This window comes from Coptis chinensis, chromosome 4 (genome assembly GCF_015680905.1).
Source record: "Coptis chinensis isolate HL-2020 chromosome 4, ASM1568090v1, whole genome shotgun sequence".
Classification (NCBI taxonomy): Eukaryota; Viridiplantae; Streptophyta; class Magnoliopsida; order Ranunculales; family Ranunculaceae; genus Coptis; species Coptis chinensis.
In genome coordinates, this window is record NC_141459.1 from 49,293,255 (window position 1) to 49,310,751 (window position 17,497).

Sequence of the window (17,497 nt, forward strand, 5' to 3'; positions counted from 1 at the left end):
CTTTGAGGCCTTCAAAGACGCTTAGCTTTGGATTTACGTGGATGGAAGGATTATGACATCCTATGGCAAAAATGTACTGAACCGCTCTTCCTCATGATGCAAGGAGGTATATCTTTTACTTGAACCCCGGGTTGAAATAATAGTTGAGACTTATATTATCAAGTGTTGCAAGTTATTATTTTTCTCTTGTATGATGTTAATTAATATCAGAAAAATTATTACTTGCCCTTTGTAAGAGGTTTAACAATATGTTTGCCATGTTACGTAAAAATTATCACGATTCATGGATACTAAGTGACACAATGTGTTTAACTTTTTGATGTTTTTAATTTTACGGATGTATGTAGGAAAATTATTCACCTCTTTAGCATTGATTCTAATTGTTTTTCGGGATGGATTGACGCCGCTATTGCCAAAAGTAGTTGATCTCGTTCTTTGGTCAAGATAGACCCATCATCATTGCAGGTGGTATTGTGGATGGGCGTGGTTATGTTCTTTGCTTTGGCCCTTGGGGCTCGGGGCATCGGACTTGGCACTAGGTGAGCGGTATAATGGTTCTTTTCACGAAGCTAAGGTAACAACTCTTTGTAATGAAAGTTGTTCTATCCGTGAAGGAGATGTTTATAGTAAAAAGTTAGAGTGATAAAAGTCCTCGTTCGAAACTATGTATAGAACGACACTTAGGTTTCATAGCCGTGTTCTGATTTCATTTTTTTTATTTACACACTTATCATTTAAACTACTTTAGTTTTTGCTTTTTAGGAAGCTATCGTGCGACAAAGTGTCTAGGTTCCAACATAGACATGCAGTGTTTAAACCGGTGTGCCGAGAAAAGATATGATCTTACCTTAGAATTTGTTCCATTATTTACAGATTTGTCATGAATCGAGGAAAGCTATGCCCATCCAACATATAAGAGGAAGTTGGTTGAACTAGATAAAACTGAATATACCGATATATTTGGGGCGTGTAAAGGTGGCTCGATGTTCCACGAGGGTCCTTAGGACCCCTTCTTAACCGACTTGAGGCTTCTTCCGGATCATGAAAATGAGGCAAACCAACCAATCATTGGCCATACTACGATACATAGAAGGGTTGGCTTCTCCTAACTTTGTGTACCGCTCTAATGAAATATTTAATATTTTCAACAAGTTGTTATATTTTGGCTTGCATATGTTTTTTTTATGTAACGTCATTTTATTACACGAGATGCAACACATATGATTGCAAGTACTATTCTATTATGTTATATATGCAAGAAGGCCAAGTAGTCATGATGAAAAATTGATGTTTGATATGCTTGATTCAATTATTCCATCCCCTTCTCGCATAATAGTTTAATAGCATCTCAGCTTGCATATTTTGACCTGCCGTGTGCTGAATAACCCCAAATTGTCTACTATCTCTGAACGAAAATGCTTTAAGGTAGGGTAGTCCTGTTCAAAAGTTCAAGGAAGCGATGCCTCTTTCTACATTTTAGCGTGTTATTTTCCCACATTCAGTTTTTTAGAGCACAATACAAAGAACTGCCTATGTGTCAAGTTATTTCCTACTGATTTGGTGGGAACATAACAGTGTTCCTTCAGGACTTTGAATTGCATTACTTACTTCGAAATAAAGCTTGGATAAACTGAAGCTCTTGGAATACATGAGCAATCTAATTACCTGAGCGGTGAGCGCATACAAGCATACCTTGATGAAGTCTATTTTCACCTGCTGCAATGTTATAACTTATATCTATCTTGAACCTTTTTAAAGTGAATCTCCTACCTTTTCCCCCATCAAATCACCCTTAAATTGATTTTCTTGTACCCTTTGTATGTATATCAGATCAATACGACTTATGATATATGAACTTGTTACTTATCATATGGTGAATGTTTGTCTTTGTCAATGGATCCATAAGCTCAAAAGGGTAAGAGCGCTCATTATTTGAGAGGCTGATGGTTCGAATCCATCTGGATCCACTTCTAATTAATTGTTTAATCTGAAAGAGGCACATTTTTTTTTGTGTTTCTCTTTTTCCGTCTATTTCATGATCATATTACAACTTAAGATAATATCGCAGCATTGAAGAGCCAAATATGAAATTTATCTATTTTTCTTCTATTCAGGATCTTGTCATGGCCGAGAAGCAACTCATGAAGCATATCGATGCTCCTGGAAGATGGTTACCGGAGAGGGATCGGCGTCTTCTGCTCAACAAGTTCTGTGGGAGGTACTTCAGGGACAAAAACCTCCACCGCTTTATCATCTACGATGAGCAGATCCAGGACAAGTACGAACATAACCGAAGACTTATGAATCCTGTCACCACTGCTATTCAGCAAGCCATCCATGGACTCTCTTACACCGTGTATGGGAAGGCAGATGTGAGATGCCTCATGTTTGAGGTATTTGACTTCGAGCAAATTCAGCCAAAAGAAGTGTGAAGTTGGTTTGTTATCAATGAATTGGTTCACATGTACTAGGCGAACACAAGTCTCTGTTGTTGCACATTCAGTTCAAATGACAGCTTTTATTGCAATTATGGATTGTGGCTCTAGACAATCCTCTATTGATGGATGAAAGCCGGTCTAAAATCTTTGGAAGTGTTTTAAGTGATGTTCATTAGGATAAACTCAAGTTTTAGGAGACACTTCTCATCAATCGTCATGGTATATATATTGTACCGATGTCAACATGTATTTAATGTCCTTCACTATACAGTTGTATCTTCAGCTAAGCTATTTGCCATTTCTAACGTAGACATGGTGTTAACCAATGTATTTCATTGTAAAATTCGTCTGGCATTATATATGTCCTGGTGTGTTAAATTTAGCATTAACAGAATTGGTAGGTCCAGAAACTTTTGCTTGTGGTTCTGGTTGATGAAGTTATGTGGAATTGTGTACTGTGCTTCCAATTCGAATTCTCATATCAGTTCTTACAGCTTCAACCATTTTATCCATTATCATTCCTTAAACTCACCTACCTATAATTGAACGACCTGGTTATATACTAAAAGCGGTTTCCACTAGACAGTAAAATGGTCCTCCTCCTTGCTTAGTTTTGACTTTTGACTGTGTACCCATAAAATTTTTGGCCACGAGCGACTACATGGCAGTATTGTGCAACAGAATCCGTATGTCAATGCAAAATTGCAAAGCCTCTGTGAGCACTATAAGAAACATTAGGAGGGCGATCAGAAATTCGAGGTTAATTCAGATATTAAGAAAATTGCTAATCGCATCCAGCTCTTGATTTGTCATTCGGGAAAGGAATTGCATAAAGATTTCAAAAATCTTGTGTTTCTGTTTCCACTAACGCTTGGACAACAAAAGAGTGCTGAAATACAACTATCAACTATTGGACAAGTATCACTCCTGAAAAACAAAAAACTTAGAAGTTGGCTAGTAGACAAATGAGGCTGCATCAAGCAGAAACCAAACATAGCAAGATGAATATGATAAATTTGGCTGATGATTCATAAGCAGGATTTAACATTAGACCATGATTGATACAAAGATCTAGAGTGGCAACCAATGAACTAAATAAACAAGTTCCAAGTTAAGCACATTAGTGGAGATATCATAACCACTTATGGTTGTATGAGATGAAATATTTACATTTTTTTTATGAGAATTATGTATGACCTTCTAAATTGAATCGCATCATGCTAATTTCCTATAGTTTTGCTCAGAAAAGTGTTTGGTGTCACTCAGTTGTGTAAGGCTTACAAAGACAATGGGGGACAAAAATTAATCTATGGGATAGTAATTCAAACAATAACTACGATCATGTAAAAATAGATACGCATGCATTTGGAACAATGTCAGTACGTAATGGAATTTTATTGATGTCAAAGTTGACGTACAAAGCATAGGCTAGCTTGGGAAAGATTAAACATTAAAGAACTATGTGTCCTCTACACAAAACAATCCAAAGCAGCTACACTATGTTGTTTATGCTATGTGAACCATTCCGCAGGCCACCACCACTATGATCGAATGAATGTCCTTGAGCCCTCAACGGTCATGTCTTCCTGCCATTTGACACTCAGTACTCCTGAACTCTTGTAAAATTCTTCCACCCTCAACAAAGACATCCACAGACACCAAAGTCCAGCTGTCACATTTCCAATTTTATTGTCTGATGCCAAATCAACCACTTATGAACCAGGGGCAACCTCTTGATCCAATTTTGAAAACAATTGAAAAGATGACCATTAGAGAAGGCATTGCAGTAAATACACTTGTGCATTCAACATAAAAATCAAAATTTAAAAGAAAATAAAATTTGAGAAGAGCAGTTACATCAAGGAGCAAATATAACTGGAGTGCCTTAAAATTTCATGTTCCAATAAAATTTGAAACATCTAGTTCCAAAAGGTAAGTGAAGATATGCACACCTAGATTCATTGGCAGCAGGCAACTGATATCATATCAGAACTTAACTACATATGGGTATGATGTGAGAATATCGACTGCAATAGTAAGATAATGTTTTCCTAACATGAAATGGAGTGGTGGATGGACCAATTAAAGGTGCAGAAACAATGTGAAAATATTGAAAAACTTAAAGCATTTTAATTAGGGGCAGACTGCATGTCTTTCTTAAGGTTAATCAACATCTGCAGCAGCATTCAGATAGTCCTTGTCTCTCAGAGTGACACTTTAACACTTCTATGTCTATGTTAACGGACTCAAACAAGTACTCCTTGTCAGTTTTAGTTGTGCTTCGGTTGGTCAGGTATATAATGTAAAAACATGCTAATGTGAAATCCCAAGGAAAGTTGATCATCCCCTCAAATTCCTCATTAGCTCAAAGAACAATGGTCAAAAGCGACACAAACAACAATCTTATCCATGCTGACATACAAATAATTAGGTAATACACAAGGCTTGAAATATCGCATGGAGCAAGGTATATAATGAGAATCCTAGTCAAATCAGATTCGTTGAGGGTAGTGTAAAGATATCAGAGGCACAGAGGCACCACCTTGGTATTGCCTCTGCGTTTGCTAAGCTCCAAGCTTCAAGTTCATTGAATTCTCACATGTATACAGTGGGGTCTATAGATGTTCCAATCATGTAGCCTAACTTGGTGATAATTTTTGTATGTACGTATTATGCACCTCCAATAATCCAAATATTAAGTACCAAGGTGCAGGAAGAAGGCAGTAGTAGGACTTACGTATGATATTGACGATGAATATAGGTTATGGTCACCCTATGAAATTTTCTTCACTAAACAAAAGAAAACAAAAACAAAAGCAAAAAGAATTGGAGAAAAAGCTTAAATGCTGCATGTATTCTTCGTTGATGGTAATGTACTTATGATGGCCATGAAAAGTGAAGAGCTTCTCACTTTATAATCATATTTTTGGTACTTCAATATCTACAAGAGTCAACTCGCTTGTATGCCCTTGACAGTGGCAATTTGCTCCCCCAACATCGACAGTGGGTGAATACAAACAAAATAAGTCAGGCATTTGATAAAGGCCAAACACACCATTCACATCCTAACCCCTTCAGCCAAAAAGTGAAGAGGTTCTCACTCTAGAATTAGTAGAAATAGTTGCACACCATTTTTGTTTTGTTAATGACCGGGGAGAGATTCATAAAAGAGAAAAGAAACCTTGATGCAACGGTGATAAACTACATCCCCTAATAGCATTATTGGAAAGAAGCAGCTAACCTTGTGCTTGAGGATTCAACGATGTACACCAAGGCTTAGTATGACCTGGTTGACTGCAGATTCCACACTTGAACCTAATTCACACAAATAACATTTTCCTTACTAAGAAACAAAATTTATACCAGTGCAACACATTTACAAATATTAACTCTTCAGCAATATGGTTACTTGTATCGGAAAAATTTATGCGATAGTAAATGTAGCCACTTACCCCCAACTTCTGGATGTAAATCTGGGTATGTGGGCTTTGTATGCCCTGGCTGATTGCAGATTCCACACTTGTTGTTACCATATTACTAATAGGAACGTGATGAGCAAGATAGTAATATCAGTGATGTTCTTTTTGAAATGACTCAGAGCCCAATGTAACATCACTACAAAGACAAGATTACAAAGTAACATCGGCATGACCATATACAAAGACCAGACTAAATCAACAACATATGCAACAAGAGATCATTTAAATGACCAAATTGAGTTGAAGGAAAACACTTGCCGCAGAATAGCAATGGAAACACAAAAATGAATAAAGAAAGAAACTTATCTCGCACCCAATGTAAAACACGGTTATGACAAACTTGGAGCTACTAGCACCGCACGTCCGCATTCCATATCCTTCCCTCATTATCAAATACCATTATTTGACCACCATCAATTTAGAACTTGATAGGATATCAACTTAGGCATAAGAAATAATAAAATTTTAACTTAAGTACATCACAATAACAACTAGATAGAAAATTCAATGTTGTTGCACTAACTGACAACATCAACAAGAGAATGTTTGTCAATAGTCTAATCTAGAAAACAAAAGCATACACTTCTACTCAATAACAAAAAACATTTTCTTAATACTAACTGAAAATATCAATAAGAGAATGTTTGTCACGTCATTTGGGATAACGAACCATCCTTTCTCTGGTTTAGACAAAACCTAAATAATATATGAAATGTCTTTCCTGCAGGTTTAATGAAAAACCATATTAGTTCAAAATAAGTGTAAAGAAGTCATAAAGTTAGATGCATAAAAGTAGAATGAAAAAGAAAATTTTAAATATCGCGACAATGTAGGAGCCTCCTACCAAGTCGGTCTGAATCACTCGAAAAGTGGAATCACATGGTCGCCCAAATGATCATCTCTGCAAGAGACAAGTGGAAATGCATCAAAGTGAGACATGAAATATGATTTCCACTCATTTGCGATTTCACGATGATGTTTTTCCCAAAACGTCGCGATCTTTGGCATTGGACAATTTGCTTCCAAAATCACCAATATCCTTACCAAACTCAACCTAAAACAATAACAAATGATTATCTTCGTACTTGTAACAAGTAAAATGAGTATTATGTGAATGCACCTTTTTCGTTGTTACAATGGGGGTATTGTCTAAAGAATCTCTAGCACACACCGTTTCAAGGGTACAACAACATCTCACTATGCAACTATTTTTCTTTTCATTAATATAGTTTCTACTTAATCATAAAATCCTTAGCATAGCATGATTTTACCTTCCGTTTTGCTTTCATTGTCTCCTTCATCACATTTCGGGGAGTGATAGGTAAAGCATCTTTATATCTAATAATTGGCGCAGGAGTATTCTCTAGTTCCACTAAAGTTGCTTCGAAACGTCTCATCTCAGGATCATTCTCCCATTTCTTTGCTGATATTTCCAACTTAACTCTATCCTCAATTTGGTTGGCATGAGATTCTAAACCTTTAAAACTCTCATCAAGATACGATTTCATTGCACTTAAATCTAGCTTCACGCCAACCACCTCCTTATGTAGTTTTTCCATTGGTATCTGAAAATCAAAACTAAATAAATAAACATTAATATTTGAGGCTTCAACGACATATTGATAACTCTAGTCGAGCATAACAATTGACCCTTAACATTCTTTAAACATTCATTTTGACTCGCAAACGAGACGGTGCAGTATACGAATATATGAGAACTAACATAGCAAAATTTAGAAAACAATCAAACTTCTATTACTTCTCAGGAAGAAGGTATGGGTATTATCTGAACAAAAACAATAATTACTACCTGGGAGACATAATGAAACTAAGTAACAAAACCAAGGAACAAAAAGAAAAATAAAATGACAGACTAAGAACTTCTAAGCAACGGGAAATAGGTCTATACCTCGGAAATGTGAAGTCCACTGATATCCTTTAATGAACCAATGCTAATAAAAGTGTCACCTCTAAGGGTAATGAGCGTTGTAGAGGAAACAATTTAAGAAAACTACTAGAGACGTGGGGTTTGAACCTTGTTGTTGGGGTGGTTTGGGAGTTCCGAAATAACCTCAGCAGTTTCTTTTTTTTTTAAGATTGATTACCTTGTCAACCCTGTTTAGATTCGGTTTACCTTGTCAACCCTTGTCAACCTCCGAATCTAATGCTAACTGATTAGATTCGGTTTAGCTCATCAGTTACCTTGTTTACCTCTTAGAGTCCATTTGAGTATTCCTGATTTCTCAAAACAAAAAAAAAGAAATCACTCTTCATTCTCATCCTCAATCGTAGGCACGAGTTCTTTGATAGGTACTCTTTCTCTCTCAGCGTTCACTTCGATTTCTTCTGAAGGTTTCATCGTTTAACTAAGATTTGATTCTATTTACAATTCAAGGTTTTCGATTTAAATGAGATTGACTGTCATAGAAAGATATATTTGTTTTGATAAGATAGATTAGCTTGTGATTTTTTTCGTTAAGTTTGGTTGTGTTTGAGGTGGTCCATGTGTCTGCATGTTTATAATTAATATACAAACTCTGACTATTATAGTTTATAGTTTGCATGTTCATATATATGAGTTATATAGTTACCAAATATCATTGAGGATAATTATGGCCTATTAATGCAAAGACATAATCTGATTAGGTTTTAAACTCACCTATTACATTACATATGACAATGAGTATCATAGATTAAATCTGCGGAATGGTTTTTGTCCGACAATGAGTATCGAGATTAAATCATGGAATGGTTTTTTTTTTTTCCTTCGGACTTAAAATTTTATTTTTGTCTAGATACTTTTTAACTCAGTGCAAAAAAGTTGTTGACATGGATTTTATTTTTTTGTCTAATTAGGAACACCCCGTGGTCTAATTGAAGTCATGATGCATAAGAACCGATTGCAAGAGTATGCTCAGAAATCCAAACTGCCACTTCCAACCTATACTACTGAATGCTTTGGAACTGTGCCACAATTTAGATCTTCTGTTTCTGTTGATAGGGGAAATTATATGTTAGTTGAGACATTTCTACATAAGAAAGAGGCAGAACAGAATGCTGCTAAAGTTGCTCTGGAATCTATATTGAAGAAGGTCAAAGACAAAGGATGTCCAATAATAGATGAGGTGTGTTGCATGTATGCGTGTGTTTGTGTGTGTTATTTTACTATTATGTTAAACTTTGTTCTACTTTTTCCTCTTAGGTTATATATTTTTATTTGTTTTTGTCACTCTTGCAGGATATGACCTATTGCAAATCCATCCTTAATGAATTTGCTGTGAAGATTGGTTTGAAAATTCCTATTTATACAACTACCCAGTCAAATTGTCTTATTCCAGTGTTCATCTCAACTTTGGATTTTCATGGTAAAACATATACCGGTACTCCCGCTAGAAGCAAAAAGGCAGCAGAACAAATGGGTGCACGTTCTGTTATTAAATTAATTTTAGGTAGTTCTTTATGTTTTGATTCACGTTAATTAGATTTGTGGTTACATGGATTTTACTTTAACTACCTCTTAGATTATATTATCATGAAATTAGACCTGTTTGTTGGAGTGCTTTGAGTTCGCTTATTGAAGTAATTTGCAGGTACTGAGGCGGGATTACTTCTACCTCAAATCATCAAATCCAAAAGGAATGGTTTTGATGCATTGCCCAAAGTCAGTAAGAACGCAATGTTGCCAATGGTTCTGTGTTCAAAAAAATTTGCACAAATTAGAGATGCCCCAGAAATGCATTTGGATGTCCAACCATCAAAAAGAGTAAAGTTGGAACATTTGTGTGGATGTAGTACGGGTGTGGTTATCAGTGTATTGGCAAAGCAAGCTAAAGATCAATTTATGTAAGCCTTACGAGGTATCTCCGATCATGGAATTAAATTGTAGTTTGTCGTAAATTTTTTGATTATTCGCACTTGTTTGAATAAAATAGGGCAGTCTGGTCTAGTTGTATTCCTTTGACAGTATAAAGCTTTTCTAGTAACTGTGTTTATCTATGTTAGTTGCAATGGTATGAGGCTCATCAAGTTTTGTGCCAAATCAGCACTTTAGCACCTACTTTTAGCATTGTTAAATAGCAGATTTTGGCCTGTTTAATGTAACCGAAATGAACTGAAAATTCTGAAATTGTGTCGTCCTCATGGAAGAAAAAGCAACTCTTAAGGACAGAAATCAGATTACGATATATTCTTCTGAATCAATATACTTGATTTACTTGTTGAACTCAACATTCAAGAATACAACTGGGATTGCTAGATACTCCTCATATATCCTTCTATAGAGCTCCAATATTTCACGAACCTGATAAATATTATCACAAAGGAAAATAGAATGACCACGTATCCAAAAATATAGAATATCTTCTGGTTGTCAGATAAGAGATAACAACATCTGCACTAGAGTCTAAGACACATAGCCCCAACTACAAAAGCTAATCCTGAATATGCCATCATCTGGAATCCAATACTTCATAGAGTTGCCAATGTATAAAAATCCAAACTACTACAATAAATCAACGAAATCAAGGGTAGAGCTAGCGGCTGTGACCAAAGTTTGAAAGATCTGGAAGAAACCCGGGCATTTAACAAAGCCAAAGACGACTGGCGTAACTTGCCGGGATTAAAACAAATACAATTACCGATCACCAAAAAAGAGATGAAAGGAGAGAGTCAACAATCCAAATGCACGGATCAAACGAAAACCAACTGGAATGATTTTTATTTACCAAAGGATCTAAAGGTAATATGCTTATACGGAGGACGGGGAATGAAATGAGGAGGAGGTGGGGGAGTGGACTATGCTAAGTATTACAAACTTTTGGTAATCTAATATCATGAAAGTGGCATCTTGATAAATACTCAAAGTATCCCTCGCTTTAAAGCTCTATTGACTAAAAAGTGATCAATTGTTTACATCCTTTGAAATAGAGAAAGTGAATTCTAAAGGAAAAATATCTGCCCACATTCAAGGTTATCCTCAATTTCAAATTCCACATAAAGGCACGAATTATTATTGCGATATTCACTTATGCCTTTTCTTTAGGCACCCAATATGAGATTTGGCGGACCTTCTTTCCCAAAGCACAAACACATTTGGACTCCAATATTTTTAAGGAAAGCATCGACGGCAGCAGAGTATCAAGAGGTGCAAACCGCCATTTAAACAAAATGATCATAAAAAGTAAAAACAGAAAAAGTCAAGAAAGATTAGTTTTCGATTAAGTTAAGCTATGAAGGCTTCCGAAAATTTACGGAAGTATTGAATATAGAGAAGAAAAATTCAATCAATGAAACATCAAAATACCTAACCGGAATAGATATAAGACTTCCTAAGGACTACAGAGAAACTAGTTAAACTTGTCGAAAGCACCAATAAACTACTAGTAGGCCTTAAATACTACTACCATATCTTTATACTACAGAAGCTACAAACCACTAAAGCAGCTTTCCTATTCAAATAAGAGATCCCTGTTAAATTCCGAGATTTCTCCTCATTCCTTGGAAAAACAGTATCTTGGTCTAGTTAAAGCCGTGGTAGCGGTAACCTCTAATCAAGGGGTCCAATCAAAGAAAAATCTAGTTAAAGTGTTTTACCTGTTCGGGAGGACGAGAGAGAAGAACACCCCGTCGGACACCAAAGAGCTACATCAAAATCTACCAATAGAAACTAAGCTTATTCCAAAAAGAATAAGATATTGTCGATTAAAAATAGTACGTAATAAATAACATAATTAGAAAAATTATCCGAACAAACTACACTTATCTCTCATAGTAATCGCATAAGGTTTCCCATATAAATCATTAACTTCGTCAAGAAGATCCCAAACATCACCGCTTAAAACTACTTCTTTGTACATGGATTTTGTTTCACGGCATCTCCAACGGTGTGGTTCTGACTGATTTTTTTATATATATATAATTTGAGAGAGACAAAAGATTAATTCTATATTCGAGATCAATTAATAGCTCGCCAAGGTGTTATGAACTTATGGCAAAGGCATGATAATTGCAAAGCATTTGATAAATTAAATCTACCATAGCAATGTCTATTTTTGTTACAAGAAGTCCCACAACCGGCCAGAGGACATGAGTTCTAAGCTCCTTATTCATAACTGGAAGCTTGATAAAATGCCATGTGCAAAACCGTTTCCCTAAGTCGATACATCGGATAAGAGATGACCATAACCAAGTTCAATACGATGAAGACTCTCGTATTTAAATTAAAGTTGTGTGATTCACTCTGCAAAAGGTAACGAAGTTTGGCATGTTAGGAGTTTGGTTTGGGGAAAACAAATGTGCTTGGAATTTTATTAACCGGACCCCCACCGACCACTTAAAATTTTATTTGTATTATACTTTTTTTCACATTTTTAGGTGAGTAAATTTCATCCATGAAGGAAGCATAGAACACTGCATAAGGATGGCGAATCAGGTTAAAACTCTTCCAAATAGAGTATCTGAGGCCAAATAGCTTAATGAAACATATTTTCAAAAAGTATATTAATACTAGCTAATAATCCGCTAGTTGTTATAATAGCTTCTTATCTGAAAAGGATGAAAAATAAAATAGAATTTTACAGATTACAAATTGCATATGATTTGACAAAAAAAAAAAAAAAAAAAATTAGGAGTTGACATATAAAAGCATTTTCTGAATTATTTAACGGTAATATGCAAATAATTACCTTTCCACGATCTACAAAATCAATTAGTTCTTAGTCCATAGTCTTTTAGCAGAAATTTGCAAGATTTTCTCTCTTTCTCTTTGAGTTGGCGTTGAAGATGAAAAACTCCATCCATCCCGACCAGTCCTTTGTAGGGCCCGATCTATTTGCTTCAGATTTCTGGTTGGAGCCATCAAAACAACTCCATCTTGCTTTTCAAACTCAGTACAAAAATAACGTTGCACTTGAGGGAAAGAACCAACGGATGAAGAAGGGTTAAATATCTACACATAACTAAGACTTAAAACAAAACATTCCAATGAAGCCACCACCTCCAATGAAGCCACCACCACCACCACCCGCCAACAATAACCCGAAAAGACAGTGAGAAGAAGGAGTGACAAGAGAAAAGGAAGAAGAAACACCACCGGATGAGTGCCAGAAAAGAGCGGCTTGAACAAGTTTCCTCTGCAGAACTCAAAAGTTGATGAAGCCGATGCTTCTAAATCTCTTGAATACGCTTTCCACTCCATACTTTCCCTTAACCCTTGCGGACAAAAGTGAACACTCCCATTCTTTTTTCTTCTTCTAAAAACAGAATTGTTATTATGACATGATGGTGAAATTCTCAAACCTCTTTTGTCTCAAATCTCAAGAGTTTACAAACAAATTTAGTGCAATAAGATAACTACTACTACACTTAAATTTCTGAGCAGGCCAAGTTCATAAATAAAACAAGTGTTTCTTATCTAACATGCTTTTTTTGGCCGGGCAGACAGAGGGTTAGGGCATTGCCAAGACACAGGTCTAGTAGCAATGACCAAGAACTGGGACAATGTCTTTCTTCACAATTGAGTACTTCTTCACTTCTATAGCCGATAGATCGATGATTCACTTTCTTTGTCCCACTAACTCAATACAAGGCCTATTAACTGGGGCGCCAACTTTGACAAAACAACTGATCAACTTACGGTCATGAGATGCAGCTAATATCCACTATTGATCACCCTGCAAAAACCTTCCCAATGGCATCTAATCTCACTACCGATCACCCCAAAAAAAACTAATACAACACGCTTTAACGTCTTCGAGTTTACATTCGTTTAGTAAATATGGTCGATTGGTGGGAAAATATATCCTAGAAGATAAATGTAATTACCTGAGAAGGTGGAGGAGTTGTTGGAACCTTAGAAGAAGAAGCTATTTGAAAAGAATTCAAGCAATAAATTAAATAATTAAATACTAAGATTTTGAAAATACTAATATTAAATAAGTATATACATAGTTCAGGATATTGTAACCTTCCAAATATAACTACTCAATATGTAGTACTTACCTTGTGATTGAGGTTTAGGCCATGTACACGTAGTTTTCGTATGCCCTGTTTCACTGCAATTTCCACACTTGCTGATTCGAGATCTTCCTTTCCTTTTATCAGAATTCTCCGTAGCAACAAAACCACTCGCACCTATATTAGAACAAAAATTGAGAATTATATTGAGCTTTGGAAATCAAAATTGAGCAAATGGCAGTACCTACCACTCGTAGAATGTATCTCCTCTTCTTCTCTCAAATTGGCTGATCGAGCACATTTTCTCACACGTTTTGAGTTTGTACTTGGCCCTATTACACACACATAGCATTGTAGTTATTAAAAAAATAGAAGTACTAGCAACGCAACATGTTTAAAAATTATAGTTCTTCAATAATATAGATACTTGTATTGGAAAAACTAAAGCGGTGAACATAACTAGTTACCCCCAATTTCTCGATGTAATTCTGGGCACGTAGGTTTTGTATGCCCAACAACACCACATTCGCCACAACTTTTCTTCCTTGTCTCATTGTGTCCTTTAAGTCTTTTTGGTCGACCCTTAGGTGCTACCTGGGGTGGATCACGTATCAGTTCTAAGTGGGCCGCATCTCCGTGAGTATCTGATGGCTCCTCAACGGGAACTTAAGGATTTTCTTCAGCAGTTGATGGGATCTCTTTTGATATAAGATAAGAATGTAGGAAATCTTTGAACTCTTCACTAGCTTCTTTAGTTTTGGAGGCCTTCAAACAAATATTCTTGCAAATCCCCATAAGCTCACTATAACAAATAGCAGAAGTTGCTTCATTATGAACATTAGCTGAAGTAACAGTAGGAATGACCGTTTTCACATGTCGCGTCCACCTCAATAAAATGCAACTAGAAGGTATTTCAGCGACGTCTTCATTTTTTAAGACGGAAATGATGTGTCGGCATGGAAAACCAAATGACTCAAATAGACCACAAGAACACTTCGCTTTTTTATCAACAACATTGTATTCCACAATAGACTTGCAGTGCCTATACAAATGACGATGCAAAGTGTAGTAACGAATATTGTCACCTTGATGATCCTTCATTGAATCAACAATGTACAATGCCTTTTGCTGCAATTGCATCTTAAACACATTAAAAGCCGCCCGTGTATAGATAGAGTTCGCCTGATTTTCATACTCAGTCAGGTGGGTCACAATTACCGGCTTGGTTGTCAGAGTAATAACTTCTTCTTCGTGCTCACGGTGCCGGATCTTCTCAAGTGCTAGCTCCATTTTTCCATAGAGCTCAACCATTTTTAAACCAGGCTTTACATGAAGCCGTATAACAGAGTTCATGCTTTCACAACGTTGGTTGGTTCTACAACCACCAAAGAATGCGCCTCGAAGATATGCCTCTGCCCACCTCATCCTTCTTTTTGTATATCTTCTTCACCTACTCATGGTCATGGACCTGGAGTGCTTCTAACAAATGTTCCCACATTTGGTCAAACTCTTCTTCTGAACATTTCATAAACATGAGTGAACAAAAGTCCCTTTGAAACCCAGAGACACGGACATTGTCAATACAATTTTTCAGAACGTGCCAAACACATAAACAATGTCTAGCACTAGGTAAGGTAGCTTTAATAGCCTTGCGAATTGCATGATCACCATCTGTTATGACCAATTTAGGTGCCTTACCGCCCATCGCTGTAAGAAAACGCTCTAACGCCCAAATGTAAAACAGCTCTGACTCACTAGTCATAACTGCAAAACCAAATACAATAGTTTGTCTATGATTGTTCACTCCAGCAAATACGACAATTGGCATTTTGTATTGATTTGTCTGGTATGTTGAATCAAACAATAACACATCACCAAAACAGCTATAATCTACACGAGACGTCGAATCTGCCCAGAACAATCTGACCAATTAGCTAAGTTCATTCAGCTCGTATGAGTAGTAAAATTATGGATCAATCTTCGACTTGTTTTTCATGCAGGAAACAAGTGTGCTAGCATCTCCATTCATATAATAAAATTTTCTCATCTTGGTCATATAATTATACAAATCCTTTCTTATGTAACCAACTTTACAAAACTGGCCAGCCCTATAAACAAGGAAATCCATCACTTGACATTGTCTAATGCCCACATCAATTAGACTATTTGCCAAAGCCGCATCTTCACTGCCCATCTTTCTATGTGAGCGACCAAATATCGAACTAGGATAAGGCACAAGTGGATGAGTGTGTTCAGCAACAAACTTATTAACAACCCACATATTGCATTTAATATAAAAAATCACTTCAAAAATCGCAAGACACTTGCATCTAGACAACTCACGTTGTTTCCTTTTGTGTTCCATATTCAAATATTTCACCTCTCTCTCACCTTGGCACGAGCACACAAAATTTCTTTTAACCGGGATATCTTTATGAAATCGGTAAACACCCTTGTGTACACTAAACCCAACAACCTTGGCATACTCATTGTAGAACTCAAATGCCTCGTTGCTGGTTTTAAAATGCATTGAAAGCATGATTGCATTTTCATCTAGATCTTCCCCTCCCAACTTACCACTGAATAGTTCGAAATCATTCTCATTAGTTTGTTTACTTCTTGCATCTGCTTCATTTGATTGTCCTTCAAAACCTTTAATTTCACTAACACTATGGTCATCTGATTCATCTTCGTCTTCCAAACTCACATTGGTTGAACCTTCCACAATATTTATTTCGGTGTCTGAAGAATCACTTTCCTCATACGGACATGTGTCATTACACATATTTGTAGCCCAATCTCTGTCTTCATTAGAGATATCCACCATCACTTGATCACTATAATATGGTAATAATATAAATATGCATTCATTACTTCTTGCACTATAAGTGCAAAATAAAATAAACAACAAATAAAGAGTATACACGTGAAGTAACATTAATTTGAAGTTAAAATTTCATTTTAAAATAAAAAATAAAATAGACAATAGCATTTTAGGTTCACAAATAAATAATTAAAAGATTCACCTTTGTGTCATGAAGGGACAAAAGGTGAAGGTGAGTAATGCGTAACGATAATTTAAGCAACGGAAGCAAGTCAAAAGAAACTAGCAGTAAAATTAAACTCTCCTTATTATGTGACATAAGAAGATAAACAAGTTCAATATGTGATTAAACTCCCCCTATGGAGCTCAATATTTACATGTCTTGAATCCTAGAATTGAAAATATGATCAATTTCAATTTTCAAGGAGTAGAATACCTTCATAATTGGCAATCCGGCCAGGCCAGGAATCTACTTATAATTTATAAACTATCACTACTTCTCTCGTTATTACGTTGTATAGTACTAAAGTTCTTTCAAGATGTCATTCCAGAACTATAAAATAGGTAATACTATTCCAACATCATTTTTTTTTTTACATTTATGCTAGAAAAAGTGACAATTTAGTTTCTCTGGTCTCAAGGATTGTTTATGCTCTTGCATGTGTCATGTGTGCCACTAAAATTATAGGATCGACTAACAATGCCAGCAGTGATATCAGGATGAAAGTAAATTAGTTTAACTGGTACACTTTTAACTGTTTAACTGATCCACCCTCCCCCTCCTGTGTATGCCTATGCCGAAT

The 17,497-nt window shown here is 36.0% G+C and overlaps 1 protein-coding gene and 2 pseudogenes across 1 annotated transcript; 2 read left to right on the plus strand and 1 right to left on the minus strand.

The window, feature by feature from the left end:
* Positions 1-1,913: 1,913 nt before the first annotated feature.
* On the plus strand, positions 1,914-2,832 carry LOC147503826 (ribonuclease III domain-containing protein RNC1, chloroplastic pseudogene; annotated as a pseudogene).
* A 5,967-nt stretch (positions 2,833-8,799) lies between these two features.
* Positions 8,800-9,925, plus strand: LOC147503827 (double-stranded RNA-binding protein 4-like). Its single transcript, XM_086604971.1, has 3 exons — positions 8,800-9,042; positions 9,156-9,366; positions 9,508-9,925. Exons 1-3 carry the CDS (start codon positions 8,800-8,802, stop codon positions 9,762-9,764), a joined length of 711 nt encoding a protein of 236 aa, XP_086461097.1. The 3' UTR covers positions 9,765-9,925.
* A 5,395-nt stretch (positions 9,926-15,320) lies between these two features.
* On the minus strand, positions 15,321-15,698 carry LOC147503828 (protein FAR1-RELATED SEQUENCE 4 pseudogene; annotated as a pseudogene).
* Positions 15,699-17,497: the final 1,799 nt, after the last annotated feature.

Coding starts and splice junctions, on each gene's coding strand:
- LOC147503827 (XM_086604971.1), top strand. CDS start 8,800: ATGATGCATAAGAACCGATTGCAAGAGTATGCTCAGAAATCCAAACTG. Junction 9,043..9,155: donor GATGTCCAATAATAGATGAG/GTGTGTTGCATG, acceptor TCACTCTTGCAG/GATATGACCTATTGCAAATC. Junction 9,367..9,507: donor TGTTATTAAATTAATTTTAG/GTAGTTCTTTAT, acceptor AGTAATTTGCAG/GTACTGAGGCGGGATTACTT.